The sequence below is a fragment of the Suillus discolor genome (genome assembly GCF_016758755.1).
Source record: "Suillus discolor strain FC423 chromosome Unknown F5147scaffold_19, whole genome shotgun sequence".
Classification (NCBI taxonomy): Eukaryota; Fungi; Basidiomycota; class Agaricomycetes; order Boletales; family Suillaceae; genus Suillus; species Suillus discolor.
Window position 1 is genome coordinate 163,231 of NW_024541266.1, and position 17,406 is coordinate 180,636.

The following is a 17,406-nucleotide window of genomic DNA, read 5'->3' on the forward strand; positions in this document are numbered from 1 at the left end:
CCATGCGTACTCATCAAGTTGCTCTGTTGTTACGCCTATCAAATTTATTGAGCCACGTGACAGTGGGTGTTCTTGAAGCTATTGACGATGCACCGTGGTGAACGGCGGCAGGAGAACTCCAATTGCAAGTACCAGTATACTAGATACCATAACAAATACTAATAAAGTTAGCCGATTCTACAAATGGCTTGGTTCACCTCTGTGTACCAGTGTGGCTGAGTGCAAGATGGAAAACAGGGTCTCAAAAAAAGGAGGAATCCCGAAGAATTTACAGCTTCGAACTCATAGAGGGCTCATCTGAAACTTTAACAACTCTGTATCGCCATATCAGCCTTCTAAGCATATAATGAGAAAAAGACCGAGGATACGCACAATTTTCCTACATTCGCCCCAGAGAAGAGCATAGGCAGCGCACTCGGAGCATTCTGGAGACCTTCGACGATGTGGAACTTGCTTTTAATCGATCCATCAGCAAGTCCAGCTGCTATCTTCTTGACAGCCACCGGATACTGGTCGGTATAATCGAAACTATGAAGAAAGTCAGTAATGTGGTAAGATATGGTCCTCACTCGCACATACACGATGAAACCTTGCATCTTGGCACGTTGTGCTATGAGCGTCAGATACCCCTTAAGACCTTTGGGTTGTGGATCGTCTAGCACACGAGTGATGAGCTCTCAAACCTATAGGTTTCATGAAAACACTCACTGTAAGCGGATATACCCCCTGCATTTGCACGTCAATACAAGTCCTTGCAGCTGTAGAAATGATGTCACAGACCACACAAAACAATCCTCGCATGTTGATTCAGCCTCGAGAGTGCTAATTCAAGTATGTCGCCTCCAACGTTGTCAAAGTACACGTCCAAATACCCAACAACCTTCGCAAAATCCTCACGGAAAGTAGGGCTCTTGTAGTTGAGCGCTTTATCTACGCCCAAGTCGCTCTCAAGCCAGGCACATTTGTCTGATGTACCTGCGATGCCAATCACACGTGCGCCGACCTGCTTTCCGAGCTGGCAGACGAGGGCACCGACTGCACCAGCAGCACCAGATACGACCAGTGTTTCACCGGCTTTCAGCTGGCCGACGTCGTGAAGGCCCTGTAAACTTCATCAGTACGCTGTGACACAGCGGCAGGAGCGGAACGGACAAAGTATGCAGTCATGCCTGTTGGCGGACGTGAGATTTGCTAGCACATATGTAAGGTGAAAAGTCAGACCTGTCATGCCCAGAGTGTTCAAAAAGTCCAAGGGCGTCGTTCCCGGAGGTGGTCTGTGATTCGTGGTATAAGGACATAATACCGATGCAGAAAGAAGTCCTACGAGATCTTCTCCATTGACTTGTCATCCGCAACTGCATACTCTGTCCATCCTGCGCGTAACATAAGGACGAGGCTGGGAGAAAAGAACCGTTCGCGTAGACGCACCAAACCCTCCTTGGACCAGGTCTCCCTTCTGAAACTTGCTCCCCTCGCCCACGCTCACTACGACACCGAGCCCGCCCGAACGCATCACCTCCCCAATTTTCACTGGAGGGACGTAACTTCGCACGTCTCTGAGCCACCCACGCATGGCAGGGTCCAGTGAAATGTACGTGACTTGGACTAGAGCTTGACTCTTGCCGACATGGAGTTCATCGAACGCCTTCGTCTTGGACTCGAACGTATCTGGGAGAATGTCTGCGACAGGGCGTTCGCGAAGGACGATCTGCTTGAAGGTATTGGGAGACATGGTGAACTGTTAATCGTGTCATTGGAAGTTATGTATCAACTCGTCCTTATAAATCAGCACATCAGCACATGCGAATCATGTCCGGGTGCCGGCTCGCTCAAGAATCACGATATTCTACAAAATTCCGACCGCGCGGGGTATATGTCATCTCGCCGCTACACATATATAATTTCCAAGTACGATGTAATGTTGCATACCACATAAATTAGTAACACATTATGTCCATGTGAATGATTGATTGATCGCGAGAGGGTAACCTGCTGTAGCGTACGTAGTACCTGAACGTTTGAACTATCAGACAGCTCGGTAATTACAGTCCTTACTTATAGTGTCATGAGCGGTGAACCTTTGGGGCAGGAAGAAGACCTAATAGTCCAAATGTGAGTGCATACAAGCCTGACGCTGAAATACAAAACCGAGATCACGTATATCATCGGACAGATTATTGTTCATGAACTTACCCCCTACTACTCCTTCTAGGTATCCCAAATTAGACCACCTCCCAAGGGTAAAGGACAGAAGTGACCAGCCGACCAAGATCGCGGTGGTCAAGATTGGAATGACAGAAGAGAGTATTCCAGAGTCTCGCCAAGACTGGTACTGAGATATTGTCAGTTATGCTACTACAATATTGAAAATAACTGACATCTGGTTCGAGGCCATGTATCCACGGTACCAGAAGGACGTAAAGGAAAAGTATGATTACAAGTCCTTCAAAGCCTATGGAAGTAAAGGCAAACAGTCTGATCAACCGTAAATATTTATTGAGAAATTTGTCGATTGTGGCCCACCTTCCCCACTGTCCTTTTACACCTTGTCTAGTTAACAACTCCAGAAAGACGCGATGGGTGTTGAATGCATACGTGATTGCAGCTCCGGGGATGATAAATTTGAGCTGACGAACGGTATGCTTGGAAATCATTCTCCCGATAGATTTTATGGTCATTTTGAAAGAGTATGATGTGCGACCGGAGCAATAATGACACGATGCCTACATTGCGTATTCGGATTCAGCGGGTTTCGGAAGCTGTCGACTTATTACGAGCATGCCGCCGCAGCTTTCCAAACACTGACTTGTTAGTTGCACAAGCAACTAGCTAGTGAACGTTTGGCTTTGATCGATGCTGATGGTCCCTGAGAAAGATCATGATGACCACTTAGGACGGTACTACGGTATATTGTCACCGAAGTCGGGTGTTTGTCTAAACGCGACATGAAGGTGCCGGTGACCGATGACCGGTGACCATCTAGGCTTGCTTACTAGCGGCCGTGGTACCAAAGAGAGGTCTGATAAAGACTTCAAACGATGTGCTCAGAGAGACACAGCCGTGATTCTCCTGCCACAACTTCTCGCCGTCTCTGGATTCAAGAAAGATGACACAATTGTCAGGGCTTTATATTAGCATTCAACTCTCAAGTTGGACCTGACATTCGATCTACCGAGAAGTAGTTGTAATGGGTCTGGACTCTGCCTCCAACTGCCTGTAAGTGCTCTCGGACTCTTTTATCCGTGGCCGAGACCACCGGTGAGCGGTCGCGAGGGACTTTGAGACACCGGCCACAGCAAGTTACTTGTTTTTCTGCTTCTGGCGTACCCTATCCCATGCACTTACCACAAAATAATAGGTTCATTCCTTATTGCTGTACAAATCTGCACCGATCTCCGCCACTTTTATTTGAATGCCGATCCATGCTTACATGCTTCATCTGAGAATATCGGTGGCTCACCGGTTCACTGATACGGTGACCCGCCCGCCTGTCGTAATCGCGAATGGTCATTGGCTCCTGTGCTCATGCCTTTCACTATAGGCTTTGCAGCTCGTCAGTACTCAGTTCTTGAGGTGCTATTTTAGCGTTGCCCAGGCTGACCTATTCCGAAATAGCGCATTGTACTTAGATGCGGCGGTACAGGTACTGATTTAGCCCGCTAAAGTCATATCTTATGCTCGCTGTTCTGTACAGCATTGGTACAGCAAGCGTGTACTGGGGACGGATGTAAACGAAGGCATATTCGTCTCGATATCTGTCCCTGGCCTGGACCATCATGCATCCTGCCCTGAGGGTCTAGACTCATTGAGCGTTTATGTTCAATCGGCAAACGCAGCTTCTTCAGGGGTGCAATGGGCAGTAACAAAACTTGTTTACTATATTTCTCCTTTTGCTCCTGTAGCACTTTAAATTTCTGGGATATTAATCACGGTCTAGTTCTAGATCCAGGGTGCGAATGGTCTAGCCCTTGCAATCATGCACGTGGTGTACTTATCCATTCAATTCTATCTAACGTTTTGTTAGCGGGGTCACAAATCCAAGACTCTGCGAATGTATATCAACGAGGACATAACTACCTATGGGTTTACTATGGGGGTTGCAATACGTTCCCTCTGCAGGAGTGATTGGCCCCGCGCTTCTGCAAGCTATGGAGACACTGCGGATCACCGTCTGGACGTGAAAGCTTATCCCGTCTGTATAAAAGTGCTGCAGATTTATGATTCACTCATACATTTCTTTATCCTCTGCACGACGATGGACAAAACTATTGCATCATCTCAGACCACGATGCATTCTACTCCCCAACTTGTATCTCCTGCCCTTGCTAGAGACTTACAAGACTGCAGGAAGACTTATCTGAATATAGTGAGTGTTCACATTGCTGAAAACCGCAGTCCCTTACTCGACCTCTTTTTCACAGCTCATGGCATTTCTAGCGTTAGTTCAGTCCTAATCGGATTATCCCTGACATTCCGATCAACATTCTGCTATTTTGTAGCCTTCAGTCGATATCAGGATCTGAAAATCTTTTGGTGGCTACCCTCACGCTGATACTATATACTATCAGCCTGCACATCACTGCTAGCGTGCCGGGTGTTTCTCACGTAAGGCGTTTCAAGTCATTCGTTCACGCACAAGCACCTAAAACCACGGCAGCTTGGAGCAGTAATTTTTGGAATTTTGCACGCAATTCCAGCGGTTGGAATTCTCGCCGTAACGTCAGTGGAGTTGGCGTTTGCGGTAAAATCACCAGCAGTGGCTGTTTCTATCATCATATCTTGTTTCCTCCCTACGATGATTGTGATTTCCCAGTACCTCCGTATGCGGTACTACATGAAGGCAATGATAGATCAGCTCCCGATGACCGTCCCTGAGGACCTAGCATTAGAGCTGGCATGATTGGAGTTCACTGATAGTCCTTCCCCACTGCCTGTTCTCAATTGTCCCCTCCTTACTGGGAGAGTCATAGCGAAGCAATAGTGATTTATAATACATGGTCATGTAAATAGTACACCTAACAAAACACAATTACGTAGCATAACTTATGCATTATCTTCCTCTGGTACGCCAATTGCTTACATGTCCCACTCATCCCACAGACCTTCCACTGGCGTGGGTGTCATCGGTGTCTGCGTGGAGTTGAAATCTGCAGTTCGAACTAGTTCTATTATCTTGTCGCTGACGCCATCTTTGTCGTCCTTGGTCCCACGCATCGCCACGAATAATGGATCATCGGCCGAGTGAGATTTCAGGTTCGTGTGCACCAATAAACGAATGTCGTTCCCTTCAATGACTTGATCAAGTCTACCGGTAGAAATGCTCCGAATTTCAATGAACTCAGAGGAGAACAGCATCACATGAGACCCGCGATGGGCAAATGACGTAGCTTTCGTCTCCCAGAGAATGAATCCGCATTTCCGATGGGGAACGCCCCGCTTCGTTATGTAGCATCCAAGAGCTATAGTGGAGGTACGATGGATTATGGACGTGATTTGAATCGAGAAGACTTACTGTCATAAACGACCAATATTTCGCTGGTTTCAGTCCGAATTAAGCCGAGGGGCTTAGCATCCTCGCAGCGAGTCTTCAGGTCGGCCATGTCTGTATCGGAGGTTGCTCCGCTGAAGTCCGGGACGACCGGGATCATCTGCCTGGTTGCGCTGCAATACTACATTAGTAAAGTACAGAGGGCGGAGGATGAGCAACATACTCAGTCGGATCGGCGATGACGATGCCCTTCTCTGTACTTATAGCGATCGTCTTGGCTAGCGCCATGACGGAGTAGGCATCCTTTGGTACATACAATGGCTGGTTCACAGGATGAGTATATAAAAAGGAAATGGTCACATCCACTCACTTCGCCAAACGGTCTAAACGATGATATGGTACCCTGAGATCCTCGTGATGGAGTTCGTCGAAGCTCAGAAAGGTTGCAGGCTTCCAAAGCATGCACTGTGATTTGAAAGAATGATTTAAGAGCATAAATAACTGGTGAGAGGTGTGAGTCAACGAGTTGTACGAATTAGGTCAAAGCTTACCTATCATTCGTTGTTTTATTCGTCCTACAGTACAAAATAGGACGGTCCCATCTTCCCCTGCAATCTTCTCCATTGAAGCATCTAAGCTACTCGCAGGGGCCTGGTACATTGCGACTCTAGCGAGAATGTCCAAGGAATAGGAGAGCAAATAGCTCTCATGATGTACGATGAACTTATTGAATTCCTGTAAAACTATGATAGAGGAAGGATTGCCATACGACAATATCTTGCGGAAGCCTGAAGGTGAACATCAGTGATGGAGCAAGTTAGTGTGTGAATACTTCATACTGATATCGCCTCTTAAACCAACATAAATTCCAGTGGCGCAGCCGACCGCCATGAGCCTCTTGCCGCCGGCAGCAGCTAGATAGACCATCAATCATAAGCGACATTAGACGGGGAAGCAGCAATATGATGCGTACTAAAGGACACAGCGTTGGCAACCCTCCCTGACGCTTTAGATCCAAAGCCGCGGGGAGTGTAAGCTCCTGGTGACCGAAAGGAGCCATCATCAACGAGTTGCGGTGCAAACCACTAATCAGTTGAATAAAAGCGCACCAACATGCAGATACGGATGTACACACCTTGTTTGCATCTCGGCGCACGTCGTCTATTCCCTTGGTCTCAACAAGAGCGTTGCGCCACTTCTCTCTCATAGACTCGGTCGGCGCGTACAAAGTATACCGCCGCTCCAATTTATCTGCGGAGTGATAAATCGTGAACGGATAGATGGGTTTGTATTGTGCGCGCAAGCTGTCCAAGATCCCTCCTTCTTCAGACCGTTCCCTCCTACTTTCTGGCTGTCCTTCGAAGCTTCCTAGTTTGAGATATTCTAAGGGTATAGGCTGTAAAAATGAGTTTCAATGAAATCAGTGAAAAAAAAAGTCTTTACTCCGGACGAAACATAGCGCTTGAGGATTCCTCCCGTTCTTCTCTCCTCTTTAGTGAGCAACACTGCGATAAATCAGTGACCCCAAGTCAAGCAAGAGACAAATATATAACTTACGATAGTTGTCGAGTAAGACGACGAACAGATCAGTCCACGGGTGCCAATCCATCTCGGACTTGGACCTTCGAGCTACAGGGCCAGAGTACACCAGTGACCGATTGTCGTTATACCAATCCAAATCCTGCACTTTATCAGCCGAAGAACGAAGTGACGTCCACGGAACGCACTATTATTTGTCCCTTGGGCATTGTCAAACTTTCACAGACATTCCAATATTTTACTCTGTTCTCTGCGGCTGCAATACCAGGTTGTGTGCTCTTCAGGAAGTCGCTCAAAATGTTTAGGAGAAGTGGCAGATCTTCAAGATCCGGATGGCCTGGTTCTGTAATCTTCTGAATGTGCTCAAGGATCAAATGAAGGCGTGGGAGGCGAGTCACTGGTCTGGAAAGGAAGGTGATCATGTCGCGCTTGCGCATCCGAGGATCTTGAGAACATTTTTGTATGAACACTTGATAGTTTTTATTGCGACTGAGTTCAGTGCGATGCCGCTCTTCTGCGATTGGGTAGTGTTTGATGTAGGACTCATAATCCGCTTGGAACTGAAAGCAGGCTAAAAGGTGTTGAATGTGAGCTGTTAAGTGTTTTTTTTGTCAACTCACTTTCAAGTACAATGTCGGTCACACTCTGTACCAGCGGATGCTGATCCAATTGGCGTTCAAAGAGTGCAGCCAGCATACGCTCATGGTGCACAAAGATCTGACCCAAATTCCAAAACACTTCCTGAACAAAGGGACGTAACCTGTCGGGAGCAATGACAGGGGGTTTGGCGAACTGTAAAGGCTCAATGAAAACCTGCAGCAAAAGATTAGCTGGATCTGATTGTATCATGATAGCGGTGGATGCCACCTCTGTGACAAGTCTAAGATCTTCCACATAGTCCCTTTCCGACTTGAACAGCTCGAACAGCACTGATTGTCGTTCTACTTCTTTTTTGCCAAGTGCTTCCTGGGCTTCAGGAGGAACTAGCCGGTGCCATTCTTCATCCTTCTCTGCTAATTGATGACCGGCTTGGAATAGTCTTAATCCCTCCTCAGAATATAGGCTGTGTCTTTTCAATATCTATCGCATTAAACAAACCACCATGATACTCACGAAACATTGGACAGTTCTTGAGTCAGTTGGTTTACTGGTGCTTCCCACTGAAGAGGTCATCAGAATACGTCATCGTCGACTTTACATTTTATACACGTACATCTTCCTCTGAAGGGTAATGCATAGATGAAGCAGAGTCGGGTGTTATTGGAGTGAAGGGCCGCGTACTATGGTCTCCACTCGGTGGTAGAGAACCATGGCCGTCATCGGACTTGCTGGGACGGTGGTGTGGTGAATACGGGTGAAGTGTCGTTCGTTGAGAAGCAAATCGATGTATCTCCGGTTCAGGAAAGGAGATGGTGGGTGGTAAGGGCTCGTATGCACTCCGAGTACGAGGGCGTGATCGAAGTTCACCTGGTCTGCCATTCGGATGTCGGGTTGTAGGTGTTTGGTCCCATGGATTCAAGAGGTCCCCAGATGGCGCATGATATTCAAATTCGTCTGGGTATGCCTGCAGTGGGCTAGGGTTGGGTAGAGGACTCGCTCCAGGGGGGATCGTAACATATGGATAGTGTCGCTGATTATGCATAATAAATGTAATCACCGAACAAGTTAAGTGGTTGATTGAGTTGCAACAAGATACAGGAGATTAATGACTGGCTATAGACAAATCAAAAGGTCAAATTCGAAGATAATACTAACAGTAAGTCTTACCCTAGTACCGCACAGGGCCGCCAAGCAAGGGTTACATATGCGAATGAAATCACGTCACGTGATGAATCATTTAGTCATTGTGCTCCGGGGCCGGCTGGGCAGCTTTTCCGGCGCGAACGTTAGTACCATAAGCAACACTGCATGACTATGAGTTCCGTGATAGGAGTGACCATAGGATCTTGAGCTGAAAAGAAACAATCTCATTCTTGGTCGCCGTCATCATCAAACTAGTTCATCTTCCGGCCTACAGATGAATGTACCAATACGACCAGTCGTTATTCAATCATAGATCAATATTCAATCTTCATACATAATGTACACGTCATACAGCATACCATAGAGTGAATGAAATCAGCGACATAACATGCTTTCAATAGTAGTGAGCATGTGTCAACCACCCGCCAGTGCACTTCTTTGAACGACCCCCCCGACAATTCTTCGCCTTATTACAACCCCTCCTCGACCCCCTCCCCGAGCGCCTCTGTGTGCCACGCATCTTAGACACCTCCCATTTCTCTCTCGACTCAGCCCAGATCTGCTCCATGTCCTCCGTGATCTCCTTGGCTTTCCCTCTCGCACGTGAAGCACGGTTCATTAGAGCTTCCCCAGCTTCATGGAGCCATTTCGCCCCGTTATCCTTGAGCTCCTTTGCACGACGCTGTGCATGCTCATTACGGGCGTTAAAAGCATCCATGATTGCCTCAAATTCTGGAGCTCTTTGCTCAAACTGCACTGTCGAATACTGGATAAGCGCATTAGTTTGAGCAATCATGACGTGAGCTTGTCGGGAAATGGCTTGGACGAGGGAATCGAGAGCGTCAATGATATCTTGCATGTCAGCATTGACAGCAGCTAGGACAGCAGGCGCATGCGTGTCCACAAATTTGGGCAGATAGTCCTGCAAGAAACTCAGGCCAAGAGTAGATGACGTGAGTGCGGACGAAGACGGAGTTGGCACTGCCTCTGCCACATGGGCCTTTGAGGATGTCATACTAGGAACGACAGATAGTGAATTGGTGCTTCCTTCCAGAGACATGAGGGAAGAAGTCGGACGAAGGATGACATCCTTGGAAAGCTTTAGCTTCTCCGAAAAGGAAGATGTGATCCGGAACCCAGATGTAGATGTCTCCTGGAAGATAGAAACCGATGTGGGGTCTGGGTTGAATACTGACATGGCGAAGTCTTTCAGAGAAGAGTGGATCGACATTGCTGTCGACTCGGTCTTTGCTGGAATGGATTCGTGCGAGCGATTGATGACAGGGTAGAGGAGTGCCCAAAGGAATGGCGTTGAAGCGGCCGATGCCATGGCAGTGGTGACAGGGGTAGGGGTAACTGCAGGTGCAGTACCGCGGAATGTGGATCCTACCATAACGCCAAGCACAAGCGACACCATAGTAAGTCTTGAATTCAATTTTGAGTTACATCAGTGGGTCAATGACAGCAAGACTTACATTGTGAAAGTATGCGGCGAATTGGTTGAGAGCTTGACCGACTTCTTCTTACCACGAAGGAAGATGCGATCGAAAGCACGATGTGCTCGATATGGAGGAAGACTTTCAATCACATCAGCATTCACAACGCATGAAGCAGTATCGCTAAGTCGAAGGACCCTGTCACTGGGGACATTAAAGAGGTCCCACGCCTCCTGCGCGGAATTGCGAATTGCATCCTCAGACTGGAGACTGTCTATGACGCAAGGAGCAGGGACAAGTACAGGAAGATACGCTGCATGCTCTGGAAGCTGCAGAGATGAAAATGGAAGGAAAACGATAGCCAAACTTGGGTGACCTGTGGAAAAATCGGCTAATGGCTGCAGGGCGTTGCAATTAATCTTCCGGTGAAGAAGTGAATCAAACCTACGTCTTCCCTGCCACCTTGAGTCCGGTCGATCACTGTAATGATGCGAGGGTAAAACAAGCTCCTGTCTGTTCTACCATCGATGCGGAGTTGTCGAACAGGACCGTCCATCTCCTCGAGAGGTGTGGTAATGGTGAGACGAGCACCACGAACAGCCTTCTCGAGAAGTGTGGACACAAACGACCATTTATGCGGATAATGAAACCCATAAAGTGTAATATTTAGGTCAGAGTCGAGTAAGGCGGATACTGCATCATCAATGGTTATGGGGATTGAAGAGCTCCCGGGCGCGTGAGACAGGTCCGGTCCTCCCGGGTCCGTGATATGCACGGTGACATCGGGATCCGGGCCAGAGAACATGGCATCAGAGGAAGGCGATGATATGTTCTCGGATGAAGTGCTGGAGAGCTCTTCATGGGAACTGAAAATGGGATCCGGGAAGGATAGACGCAAATCGCGCGACGACGTAATCACAGTGGATGCGTGAACCGAGCTTGAGCGAGAGGAGCTCAGAGTACTGATCATACTCTGATCTAGGCCCTCTTTGACACGCTGCTCTTCTGTAACATCACCGACATCATCATCAGTCGGAGTAGTAAAGAAGGCGAGTGGAGAGCCGGATAGGCGGACGGTATCGGGTACTAGCCCCTCGTCGGCACTGTCTTCAATTAAGCCTTCCCAGGCATCGACGTCTCCGTCTCTGGAGCTTCCATAGCTAAATGATGAACGTCTTGACCGCGAACGTGAAGATGTGCGTCCTTGATCTGTCCCCCTGGACGAATAGATCGAGTCACTATCAGACTCACGGCCACTGGCAACATCGAGCCACTCAGAGTCAGATAGGCTTTCTACTTCAGAAAGTGTTGAATTGTCAGTGGGTTCATGTATATGGGCAGGTGAGTGCTTGGGTTGTAAAGGATCCATGGTGATCGTTCAATTGAAAGGGGTGGAGGGCTTTTTATTGCCGCTTGCACGCTTGATTGACTCAATTAGGGTGAAGTAGGCAGGCCACTCTCACGCAGCATGCTGCGGTCTTTGAATTACCAAGTGGTCTTACATACATATCCATGGGGCTATGCAGCATCGAAAATCCGAAAATCCTATCTTTGGTACTGCTTGAAGGCAGAAAGCTTCGAGCATCCCATCACAATCCTGCTGATAACTGTCATGGACGTACTGATTGCGATTTTTTCATGTCTGACTAGACGTAGAGAACATCATTATTCTGTCTTTGGCTCACGGTGAGTCATACGCCATGTTCCAGTAGCCCCACGTTGAACATGCATGGCCAAACACGTAGACGTGTCGTGGTCTGCAGCATTCTATAGGTCCCGCAGACTTGCTGTTGAACTAGGGGATTGCCGTTGTGCAATCGTGGGCGCCCTAGTCTCCCCTAGTCATAGACGAAGGGAGACCTTTCTCATAAAGTGGATGCCCTCGATTTTGGAAATACTCCCAGGCTGAAATGGCTGCTAATTTTTCAAGGCGACCTAGTAAGCTCGCGGCCGGCGGTCGTGAGCCATCATTTTAGTCATGCTGCGATCACCTTTCAATAAAAATTCCGTCGTTCCATCGAATTCTATCCTACTTCTAGGGATAGAATCACAATTACACTTGGCTCGAGCATTGATGGTTACGAGTAAGTTTCGTGCTCACCCCTATGCCACCTTATATTAAAGCAGTGTAGGAGTGAGCTATGGTGGATGTTTGGTTACACTTTGACTTTGCCGCTAAGCCGCACGAATTTTCAAAGTCTGATCAGTGTTTGGTTTGGGTATTGCCATCTACTTCGTTTTGAATTTATGTGATGTATACGGTACTGTTATTGGCAAAAAACCAGTGATTGTGCCTGGTCCGTCACATGAAGGGAGAGTTGCCAATCAGTAAACTACAATATTCTGTACCTGTAAGAGCTGTACCGTGTCACATGGTCACAGTTTGGTTCCTCCCAGTGCCACACTCATTGGAAGGTCTTAGCATTCCCACTTATTCAAATTCAGAGAACTGGCAAAAAGGCCACTCATATCCTGTTTCTTGACTTTTTCTTATTGTTTACTCATTTTGGCAACTTGTGAGGGATGAATAATGGTAGTATTAGCACTCAACCAGAAAAATAAATCTAACAAGTGAAAAATGCTTGGGTACTTGTACTAAAAGTTTAAACACTTGTACATACACTTGTATTTCCCTAACTAGTACTAAAGTACAAAATTTAGGTATAGATTACTCATTGATTGCCTGGAGGATGTGCATCAATACTGCCTGGCTTATTTTTCAGTAATTTTTCTTGCATCATACCAGCTTTCACATCAGTTTCTCCACTTTCCATTGCTTTTTAGGACTTTTGCATCCCACTTGCATGTTCACCTAGTAATCTTCCTTCCACTACACATTTTTACACATTTTTAGCGTTATAGTATCTCCATGTTCGAGTCGAATGGTAAACTGATTCAAACCCCTGTACAGATGACGAGAAGCTCGTCTAACGTAAGCCACGTGATACAATGAAGGCATAAATTTACACTGCCACTGCAATCGTGATCAGCTACTAGTAGAGTCACCACACCAGTGACCAGCATTGACACGGCTCACGACGTTTGTTTTTGACAACTTTTCACGAACCCTACTCATTTTTCAAAATCTTCGGCTTTTATCAAATCTCCTCGTGTTCCAAACCAACTGACCGCGAGCATCCGGGGACGTGCCGTGTTCGGTAGACGATTCAGCTACAGCAATGGAAGAAGAAATTCCCCATTATGTGGAGGCAATTTGCATTGCGTCTGAACCCTCGCAAAGTCATCTCCACCAGCAGGCCTTTGAGTACCTATCCAACCTCCGCCAAAATGCGAACGAAACGTGGCGACTGGCCTTAACGGCGTTCACGGGCATGACTTCGGAGGGTAATAAATACCCCGAATCAGTCAGGTTCTATTCTTTACGCTTGCTAGATGAGTTCTTTGACAATCGGTAAGTGATTTTGGTTTCATTTGCAGGTTGAGAATATTAAACATGACAACCCGCCTTTATTTTCATATATAATGAAGTTGGAATGACTCTGATTTATTGCTTATCTTACAGGTTCGAACCTCTTGATGAAGACTCATTTCGTACTCTTCAACAATCTCTGATATCTTATGTACAATCTGAATATGTTTATGGCTCGGCTGAATCTAATGCATCATGTATGAGCTCGTCATACATCGATCCTTTCAGAAACATTCACCATGACTTACAGATCTTCGCAACAAGTTCTCGCATACACTCACATTATTCTTCCTATGCACATACGTCGAACAGTGGCCAACATTCTTCACCGATCTTTTCTCTCTTATTCGTCTCCCCGAGTCTCCCTCCCAGCCACAATTCAATCGCCATGTCTCGCTTCTCCTTTTCCACCTCATATCGGAGATCTCTGGTGAAGTTGCAGATCAAACAATCAAGTCTGCGAGGACATTCAACCCTATTCGGCATACGCGAGACTCTCGCGTCAGAGATGCTGTTCGAGAGCGAGATGCGCCGTTGATCAATGAAGCGGTATTGACGATTATTGTTGATGGGACGGAACGGTTGGCGTTACTCAGAAAAACGACAACATCTTCGCCCGAGCTTTCCGAGGCTCTAGAGATAGTCGATTGGGGCATTAGGACGTTTGGTTCGTACGCGGGTATGTGATCAGTCGTGACCATCAGACTTTGTGCTCACGATAGTCAAAGGGTGGATTGATATCAATTTGACCATCACACCCATAACTATACCTCTCTTGTTTTCACTGCTCCCTGACCCTAATCTGGCTATTCGCCTTGCAACATCAACGGCCTTGCTGCGCATTATAGCAAAGGGTCTCAAGGAACCAGAAGACAAGTTGCAGCTCGTCAAGGTATTAGCCCTCGGTCAAGTGATCGACGCGCTCGAATCAAAAACAAGTGCAGAACAAGTTGCGCGAGGATCCAACGAAGATGAAGGGGAAGAGTCTTACCGGGAGGCCCTCGGCCGCCTGCTGAATGTCTTGGGCCTTGAGCTGTCAAAGCTGACCGAAGTGGTGGGTTTGATCCGGAGCTTTTGGCACTTCGGCCGGCTAATGATTTCGCATAGGAATCTGAAAAACCTGAGGTTGCGGCAGATGCTACGCGTCTGTTGGAGCAGATTCTACCCGTCATGTTGCGATTTATGTCAGATAAATATGATGACACGTGCTCGACAGTATTTCCCTTGCTGCAGACCATCCTTGCAAGTGTGAGTCCATATTTACTATAACAAACCCTGCTGCAAGACTGATCATTATTTCAGTACAAGCGCTCCCGAAAGGTATCCACGGATCCGCTTGAAGAATCGAAACGATCATTCCTCGTGTCTTTGCTCCAAGTCATTATGCAGAAGATGAAGTGGGATGACGAAGAAGATCCTAGCGACTTGGACGACGACGATTTTAGTGCATTTGAAACCCTTCGCAAGGTTGCTTTGATGTCACTTGCCGCTTCTAGCCCGTTGACTTTCTTCCAGGATCTCAAATTGTCGATGGATGCCGTGTTCACAATTGACCAAGATCTTGTCACTAATGCGGCCAGAACAATGTCCTTGCAGACCTTGTCCGCCTATCGCAGCGGGATGTCGCTTAATTGGAATGACGCTGAACTGGCAGTTTATCTCGTGTACATCTTCGGCGAGATCGTGAAAAGTACGGGATAATTTACTGTGACTACTCAAGCCTCATCTCACAACTCAATTTTACAGCTGGAGGGAAGGGCCGCGCGGCCTTTTGCGTCGCTCCTCTCGTGCCGAAAGAGAAACGCCGCGAAGTCGATTATTCTGAATATCCGTTGACCCCTCATGGGGAGATGTTACTGGCTCTGGTACAGAGTGGTATATCTGCATTCCCTCACCGCTTAGTTGCCATGCAGTTCTTTGAAACCGTGGCCCGTTATGGAGATTTCTTTAAGATTCGCAAAGAGTGCATTATGCCGACACTCGAGGCCATTGTTGATACTCGGTAGGCACGAAGCGACATGCGACGGTGTTACATTACTGATATACATGGTTCAGGGGACTCCACAATCCAGACAGCACAGTTCGATCGCGGACATATTATCTTTTCCACCGGTTCATCAAAGAAAGCAGAAACGACATTTCCGAGGAACTTGCAGTCAACCTCGTGCAGGGCATCAGGGATCTGCTGACTATTCAAGTAGACCTACCAACCCTTGATAGTCCCGATGACGATCTCTTAGCGGAGGCGATCAAAAATCCTGGATTATTCGACTCGCAGCTCTATCTGTTTGAGACTTTGGGCACACTCATATCCTTGGTGTCGAAATCTCCTGATCAGCAAGCGGGCATGTTACTCTCGATCGTGACACCTCTACTAGATGAGCTTTCTTCAAATTTGACGGTGGCAAAAGGGGGGAAGGATCCCATTCCAATCCTTCGCATTCATCACAGTATTATGGCGCTCGGCAATGTTGCGAAAGGATTTCCAGATTATCCTTCTCCAGTGCCCGAGGGATATTGTCTTCCATCACTAGACGTGTTTCAGCGGGTTGCGCAGGCTATTTTATCATGTCTGGAGGCCATGAACGTTTTCAAAGACGTCCGCGACGCAGTAAGTTGGTATTTTGTTCTTGACACATCCCAGGCTGATCATCTGTAGACACGACACGCATTTGCGCGAATCATTGCCACGACAGGGTCCAGTGTTACTCACTTGATCCCACCTTTGATGGCCAACCTTCTTGCACAGTTCGAACCCTCTGAGCTCGTCGACTTCATGAACTTCATTGGGTTGCTGATTCACAAGCTTCAGGTGAGGATTGTACTCGCTTGTGCGTTCATACCTGACTTTATGCCAACAGAGCGAGCTTTTCAATGTTCTGGACGAGCTCATTGGACCTCTAAGCGCCCACATCACCCAGCTTCTCAATCAGCCCGTTACAGGTACTGATGACAGTGTCGAACATGCAGAAACTAAACGAGCCTATCTGACGTTGTTGACCAACGTCATGTCCTCCGATCTTCATGACATTTTTATCTCTGACCGTGAGTTTTCGAGTGACTGTTGTGGATTGGTCTCAAATTTGTGCAGGAAACAAGGCCACTTTCGAACCCCTGTTGATCAGCATGAGTCGATTGGCAGAAGATATTTCGGACTCGAGTAGCCAGAAATCTGCTTTCGCATTCCTTAGTCGCTGTGTTCAGGTCTGGTGCCGACCAGCTACAGCAGCTGACGGCCAAGCCCAGGGTGTACCCGGCTTTGAGCGATTCGTTTACGAGCGTCTCGTTCCCACAGCCTTCGTGGTGCTTTCATCACCGCAGTTTAATATTAAGGATGGACAGATGATGGTTGTATGTACCGATGTAGTATCTGCCACCCACTTCAGATCTAACATCCGGATTAGGTTCTATTGGAAATTGGCAACTTCCTCCAGATAGTCTGCAAAACTAGAGGACAAGAAGCACAGGATTTCTTTTTGTCTGCTTTCCTTCCTTCACAAGGCTGGCCATCAGATACCGCCATGGAGTTCACGGGCAAACTTCGAGACCTTGATAACAAGGCATTTCGGAAGTACTTTGCTGATTTCGTTCGTTCATCTCGATCGCAGGCTTCCTCGTAGCATATCAGGGTTTCTCGTTCATTTGTTTCAGTAATTGCGTCCACATTTATCGCAAGAATGAATAAATATTTCATGTGGCCCAAGAGTATCACCCGTTTGTGTTCGAAGTTGCTTGTGAGATGTTTGGCGACAGCTTCTGATTTCAATAGA

The 17,406-nt window shown here is 47.3% G+C and overlaps 6 protein-coding genes across 6 annotated transcripts; 2 read left to right on the top strand and 4 right to left on the bottom strand.

Annotated features, from left to right (window-relative positions):
* Window positions 1-39: 39 nt before the first annotated feature.
* On the bottom strand, window positions 40-1,841 carry F5147DRAFT_835984 (uncharacterized protein). The gene is made up of 9 exons (XM_041443984.1): window positions 1,429-1,841; window positions 1,325-1,373; window positions 1,222-1,274; window positions 1,153-1,169; window positions 781-1,102; window positions 709-726; window positions 580-655; window positions 373-528; window positions 40-314 (listed from the first exon to the last, which is right to left on the bottom strand). Exons 1-9 carry the CDS (start codon window positions 1,730-1,732, stop codon window positions 269-271), a joined length of 1,041 nt encoding a protein of 346 aa, XP_041294333.1. The 5' UTR covers window positions 1,733-1,841; the 3' UTR covers window positions 40-268.
* Window positions 1,842-1,856: 15 nt separating this feature from the next.
* F5147DRAFT_687568 (uncharacterized protein) lies at window positions 1,857-2,861 on the bottom strand. Its single transcript, XM_041436853.1, has 5 exons — window positions 2,807-2,861; window positions 2,524-2,766; window positions 2,379-2,475; window positions 2,194-2,332; window positions 1,857-2,134 (listed from the first exon to the last, which is right to left on the bottom strand). Exons 2-5 carry the CDS (start codon window positions 2,676-2,678, stop codon window positions 2,064-2,066), a joined length of 462 nt encoding a protein of 153 aa, XP_041294334.1. The 5' UTR covers window positions 2,679-2,766; window positions 2,807-2,861; the 3' UTR covers window positions 1,857-2,063.
* Window positions 2,862-4,059: 1,198 nt separating this feature from the next.
* F5147DRAFT_835985 (uncharacterized protein) lies at window positions 4,060-4,955 on the top strand. The gene is made up of 5 exons (XM_041443985.1): window positions 4,060-4,192; window positions 4,283-4,366; window positions 4,422-4,438; window positions 4,500-4,605; window positions 4,658-4,955. Exons 1-5 carry the CDS (start codon window positions 4,091-4,093, stop codon window positions 4,898-4,900), a joined length of 552 nt encoding a protein of 183 aa, XP_041294335.1. The 5' UTR covers window positions 4,060-4,090; the 3' UTR covers window positions 4,901-4,955.
* Window positions 4,956-8,784, bottom strand: F5147DRAFT_687577 (uncharacterized protein). Its single transcript, XM_041436854.1, has 15 exons — window positions 8,241-8,784; window positions 8,141-8,187; window positions 7,895-8,090; window positions 7,648-7,840; window positions 7,216-7,598; window positions 7,046-7,169; window positions 6,932-6,993; window positions 6,624-6,884; window positions 6,462-6,573; window positions 6,328-6,402; window positions 6,040-6,276; window positions 5,859-5,989; window positions 5,712-5,809; window positions 5,513-5,661; window positions 4,956-5,459 (listed from the first exon to the last, which is right to left on the bottom strand). Exons 1-15 carry the CDS (start codon window positions 8,667-8,669, stop codon window positions 5,077-5,079), a joined length of 2,880 nt encoding a protein of 959 aa, XP_041294336.1. The 5' UTR covers window positions 8,670-8,784; the 3' UTR covers window positions 4,956-5,076.
* Window positions 8,785-9,069: 285 nt separating this feature from the next.
* On the bottom strand, window positions 9,070-11,637 carry F5147DRAFT_633683 (uncharacterized protein). The gene is made up of 3 exons (XM_041432848.1): window positions 10,655-11,637; window positions 10,246-10,604; window positions 9,070-10,194 (listed from the first exon to the last, which is right to left on the bottom strand). Exons 1-3 carry the CDS (start codon window positions 11,573-11,575, stop codon window positions 9,165-9,167), a joined length of 2,310 nt encoding a protein of 769 aa, XP_041294337.1. The 5' UTR covers window positions 11,576-11,637; the 3' UTR covers window positions 9,070-9,164.
* Window positions 11,638-13,207: 1,570 nt separating this feature from the next.
* F5147DRAFT_610407 (armadillo-type protein) lies at window positions 13,208-17,341 on the top strand. The gene is made up of 13 exons (XM_041432423.1): window positions 13,208-13,618; window positions 13,730-13,833; window positions 13,887-14,315; window positions 14,365-14,690; window positions 14,744-14,884; window positions 14,939-15,103; window positions 15,152-15,326; window positions 15,383-15,638; window positions 15,692-16,247; window positions 16,296-16,448; window positions 16,498-16,681; window positions 16,728-16,987; window positions 17,041-17,341. Exons 1-13 carry the CDS (start codon window positions 13,386-13,388, stop codon window positions 17,254-17,256), a joined length of 3,198 nt encoding a protein of 1,065 aa, XP_041294338.1. The 5' UTR covers window positions 13,208-13,385; the 3' UTR covers window positions 17,257-17,341.
* The last annotated feature ends 65 nt before the right edge of the window (window positions 17,342-17,406 follow it).

Coding starts and splice junctions, on each gene's coding strand:
- F5147DRAFT_633683 (XM_041432848.1), bottom strand. CDS start 11,575: ATGGATCCTTTACAACCCAAGCACTCACCTGCCCATATACATGAACCC. Junction 10,605..10,654: donor CTCAAGGTGGCAGGGAAGAC/GTAGGTTTGATT, acceptor AACGCCCTGCAG/CCATTAGCCGATTTTTCCAC. Junction 10,195..10,245: donor TCGCCGCATACTTTCACAAT/GTAAGTCTTGCT, acceptor ATTGAATTCAAG/ACTTACTATGGTGTCGCTTG.
- F5147DRAFT_835985 (XM_041443985.1), top strand. CDS start 4,091: ATGGGGGTTGCAATACGTTCCCTCTGCAGGAGTGATTGGCCCCGCGCT. Junction 4,193..4,282: donor TGGACGTGAAAGCTTATCCC/GTCTGTATAAAA, acceptor GCATCATCTCAG/ACCACGATGCATTCTACTCC. Junction 4,606..4,657: donor GCGTGCCGGGTGTTTCTCAC/GTAAGGCGTTTC, acceptor AAACCACGGCAG/CTTGGAGCAGTAATTTTTGG.
- F5147DRAFT_687577 (XM_041436854.1), bottom strand. CDS start 8,669: ATGCATAATCAGCGACACTATCCATATGTTACGATCCCCCCTGGAGCG. Junction 6,574..6,623: donor TGCGCCGAGATGCAAACAAG/GTGTGTACATCC, acceptor TCAACTGATTAG/TGGTTTGCACCGCAACTCGT. Junction 6,403..6,461: donor TGCCAACGCTGTGTCCTTTA/GTACGCATCATA, acceptor TGGTCTATCTAG/CTGCTGCCGGCGGCAAGAGG.
- F5147DRAFT_835984 (XM_041443984.1), bottom strand. CDS start 1,732: ATGTCTCCCAATACCTTCAAGCAGATCGTCCTTCGCGAACGCCCTGTC. Junction 1,374..1,428: donor CCTGGTCCAAGGAGGGTTTG/GTGCGTCTACGC, acceptor TGTTACGCGCAG/GATGGACAGAGTATGCAGTT. Junction 315..372: donor GGGGCGAATGTAGGAAAATT/GTGCGTATCCTC, acceptor ATGGCGATACAG/AGTTGTTAAAGTTTCAGATG.
- F5147DRAFT_610407 (XM_041432423.1), top strand. CDS start 13,386: ATGGAAGAAGAAATTCCCCATTATGTGGAGGCAATTTGCATTGCGTCT. Junction 13,619..13,729: donor GATGAGTTCTTTGACAATCG/GTAAGTGATTTT, acceptor CTTATCTTACAG/GTTCGAACCTCTTGATGAAG. Junction 16,988..17,040: donor AGGATGGACAGATGATGGTT/GTATGTACCGAT, acceptor CATCCGGATTAG/GTTCTATTGGAAATTGGCAA.
- F5147DRAFT_687568 (XM_041436853.1), bottom strand. CDS start 2,678: ATGACCATAAAATCTATCGGGAGAATGATTTCCAAGCATACCGTTCGT. Junction 2,476..2,523: donor GTAAAAGGACAGTGGGGAAG/GTGGGCCACAAT, acceptor ACGGTTGATCAG/ACTGTTTGCCTTTACTTCCA. Junction 2,135..2,193: donor CCTAGAAGGAGTAGTAGGGG/GTAAGTTCATGA, acceptor TTTGTATTTCAG/CGTCAGGCTTGTATGCACTC.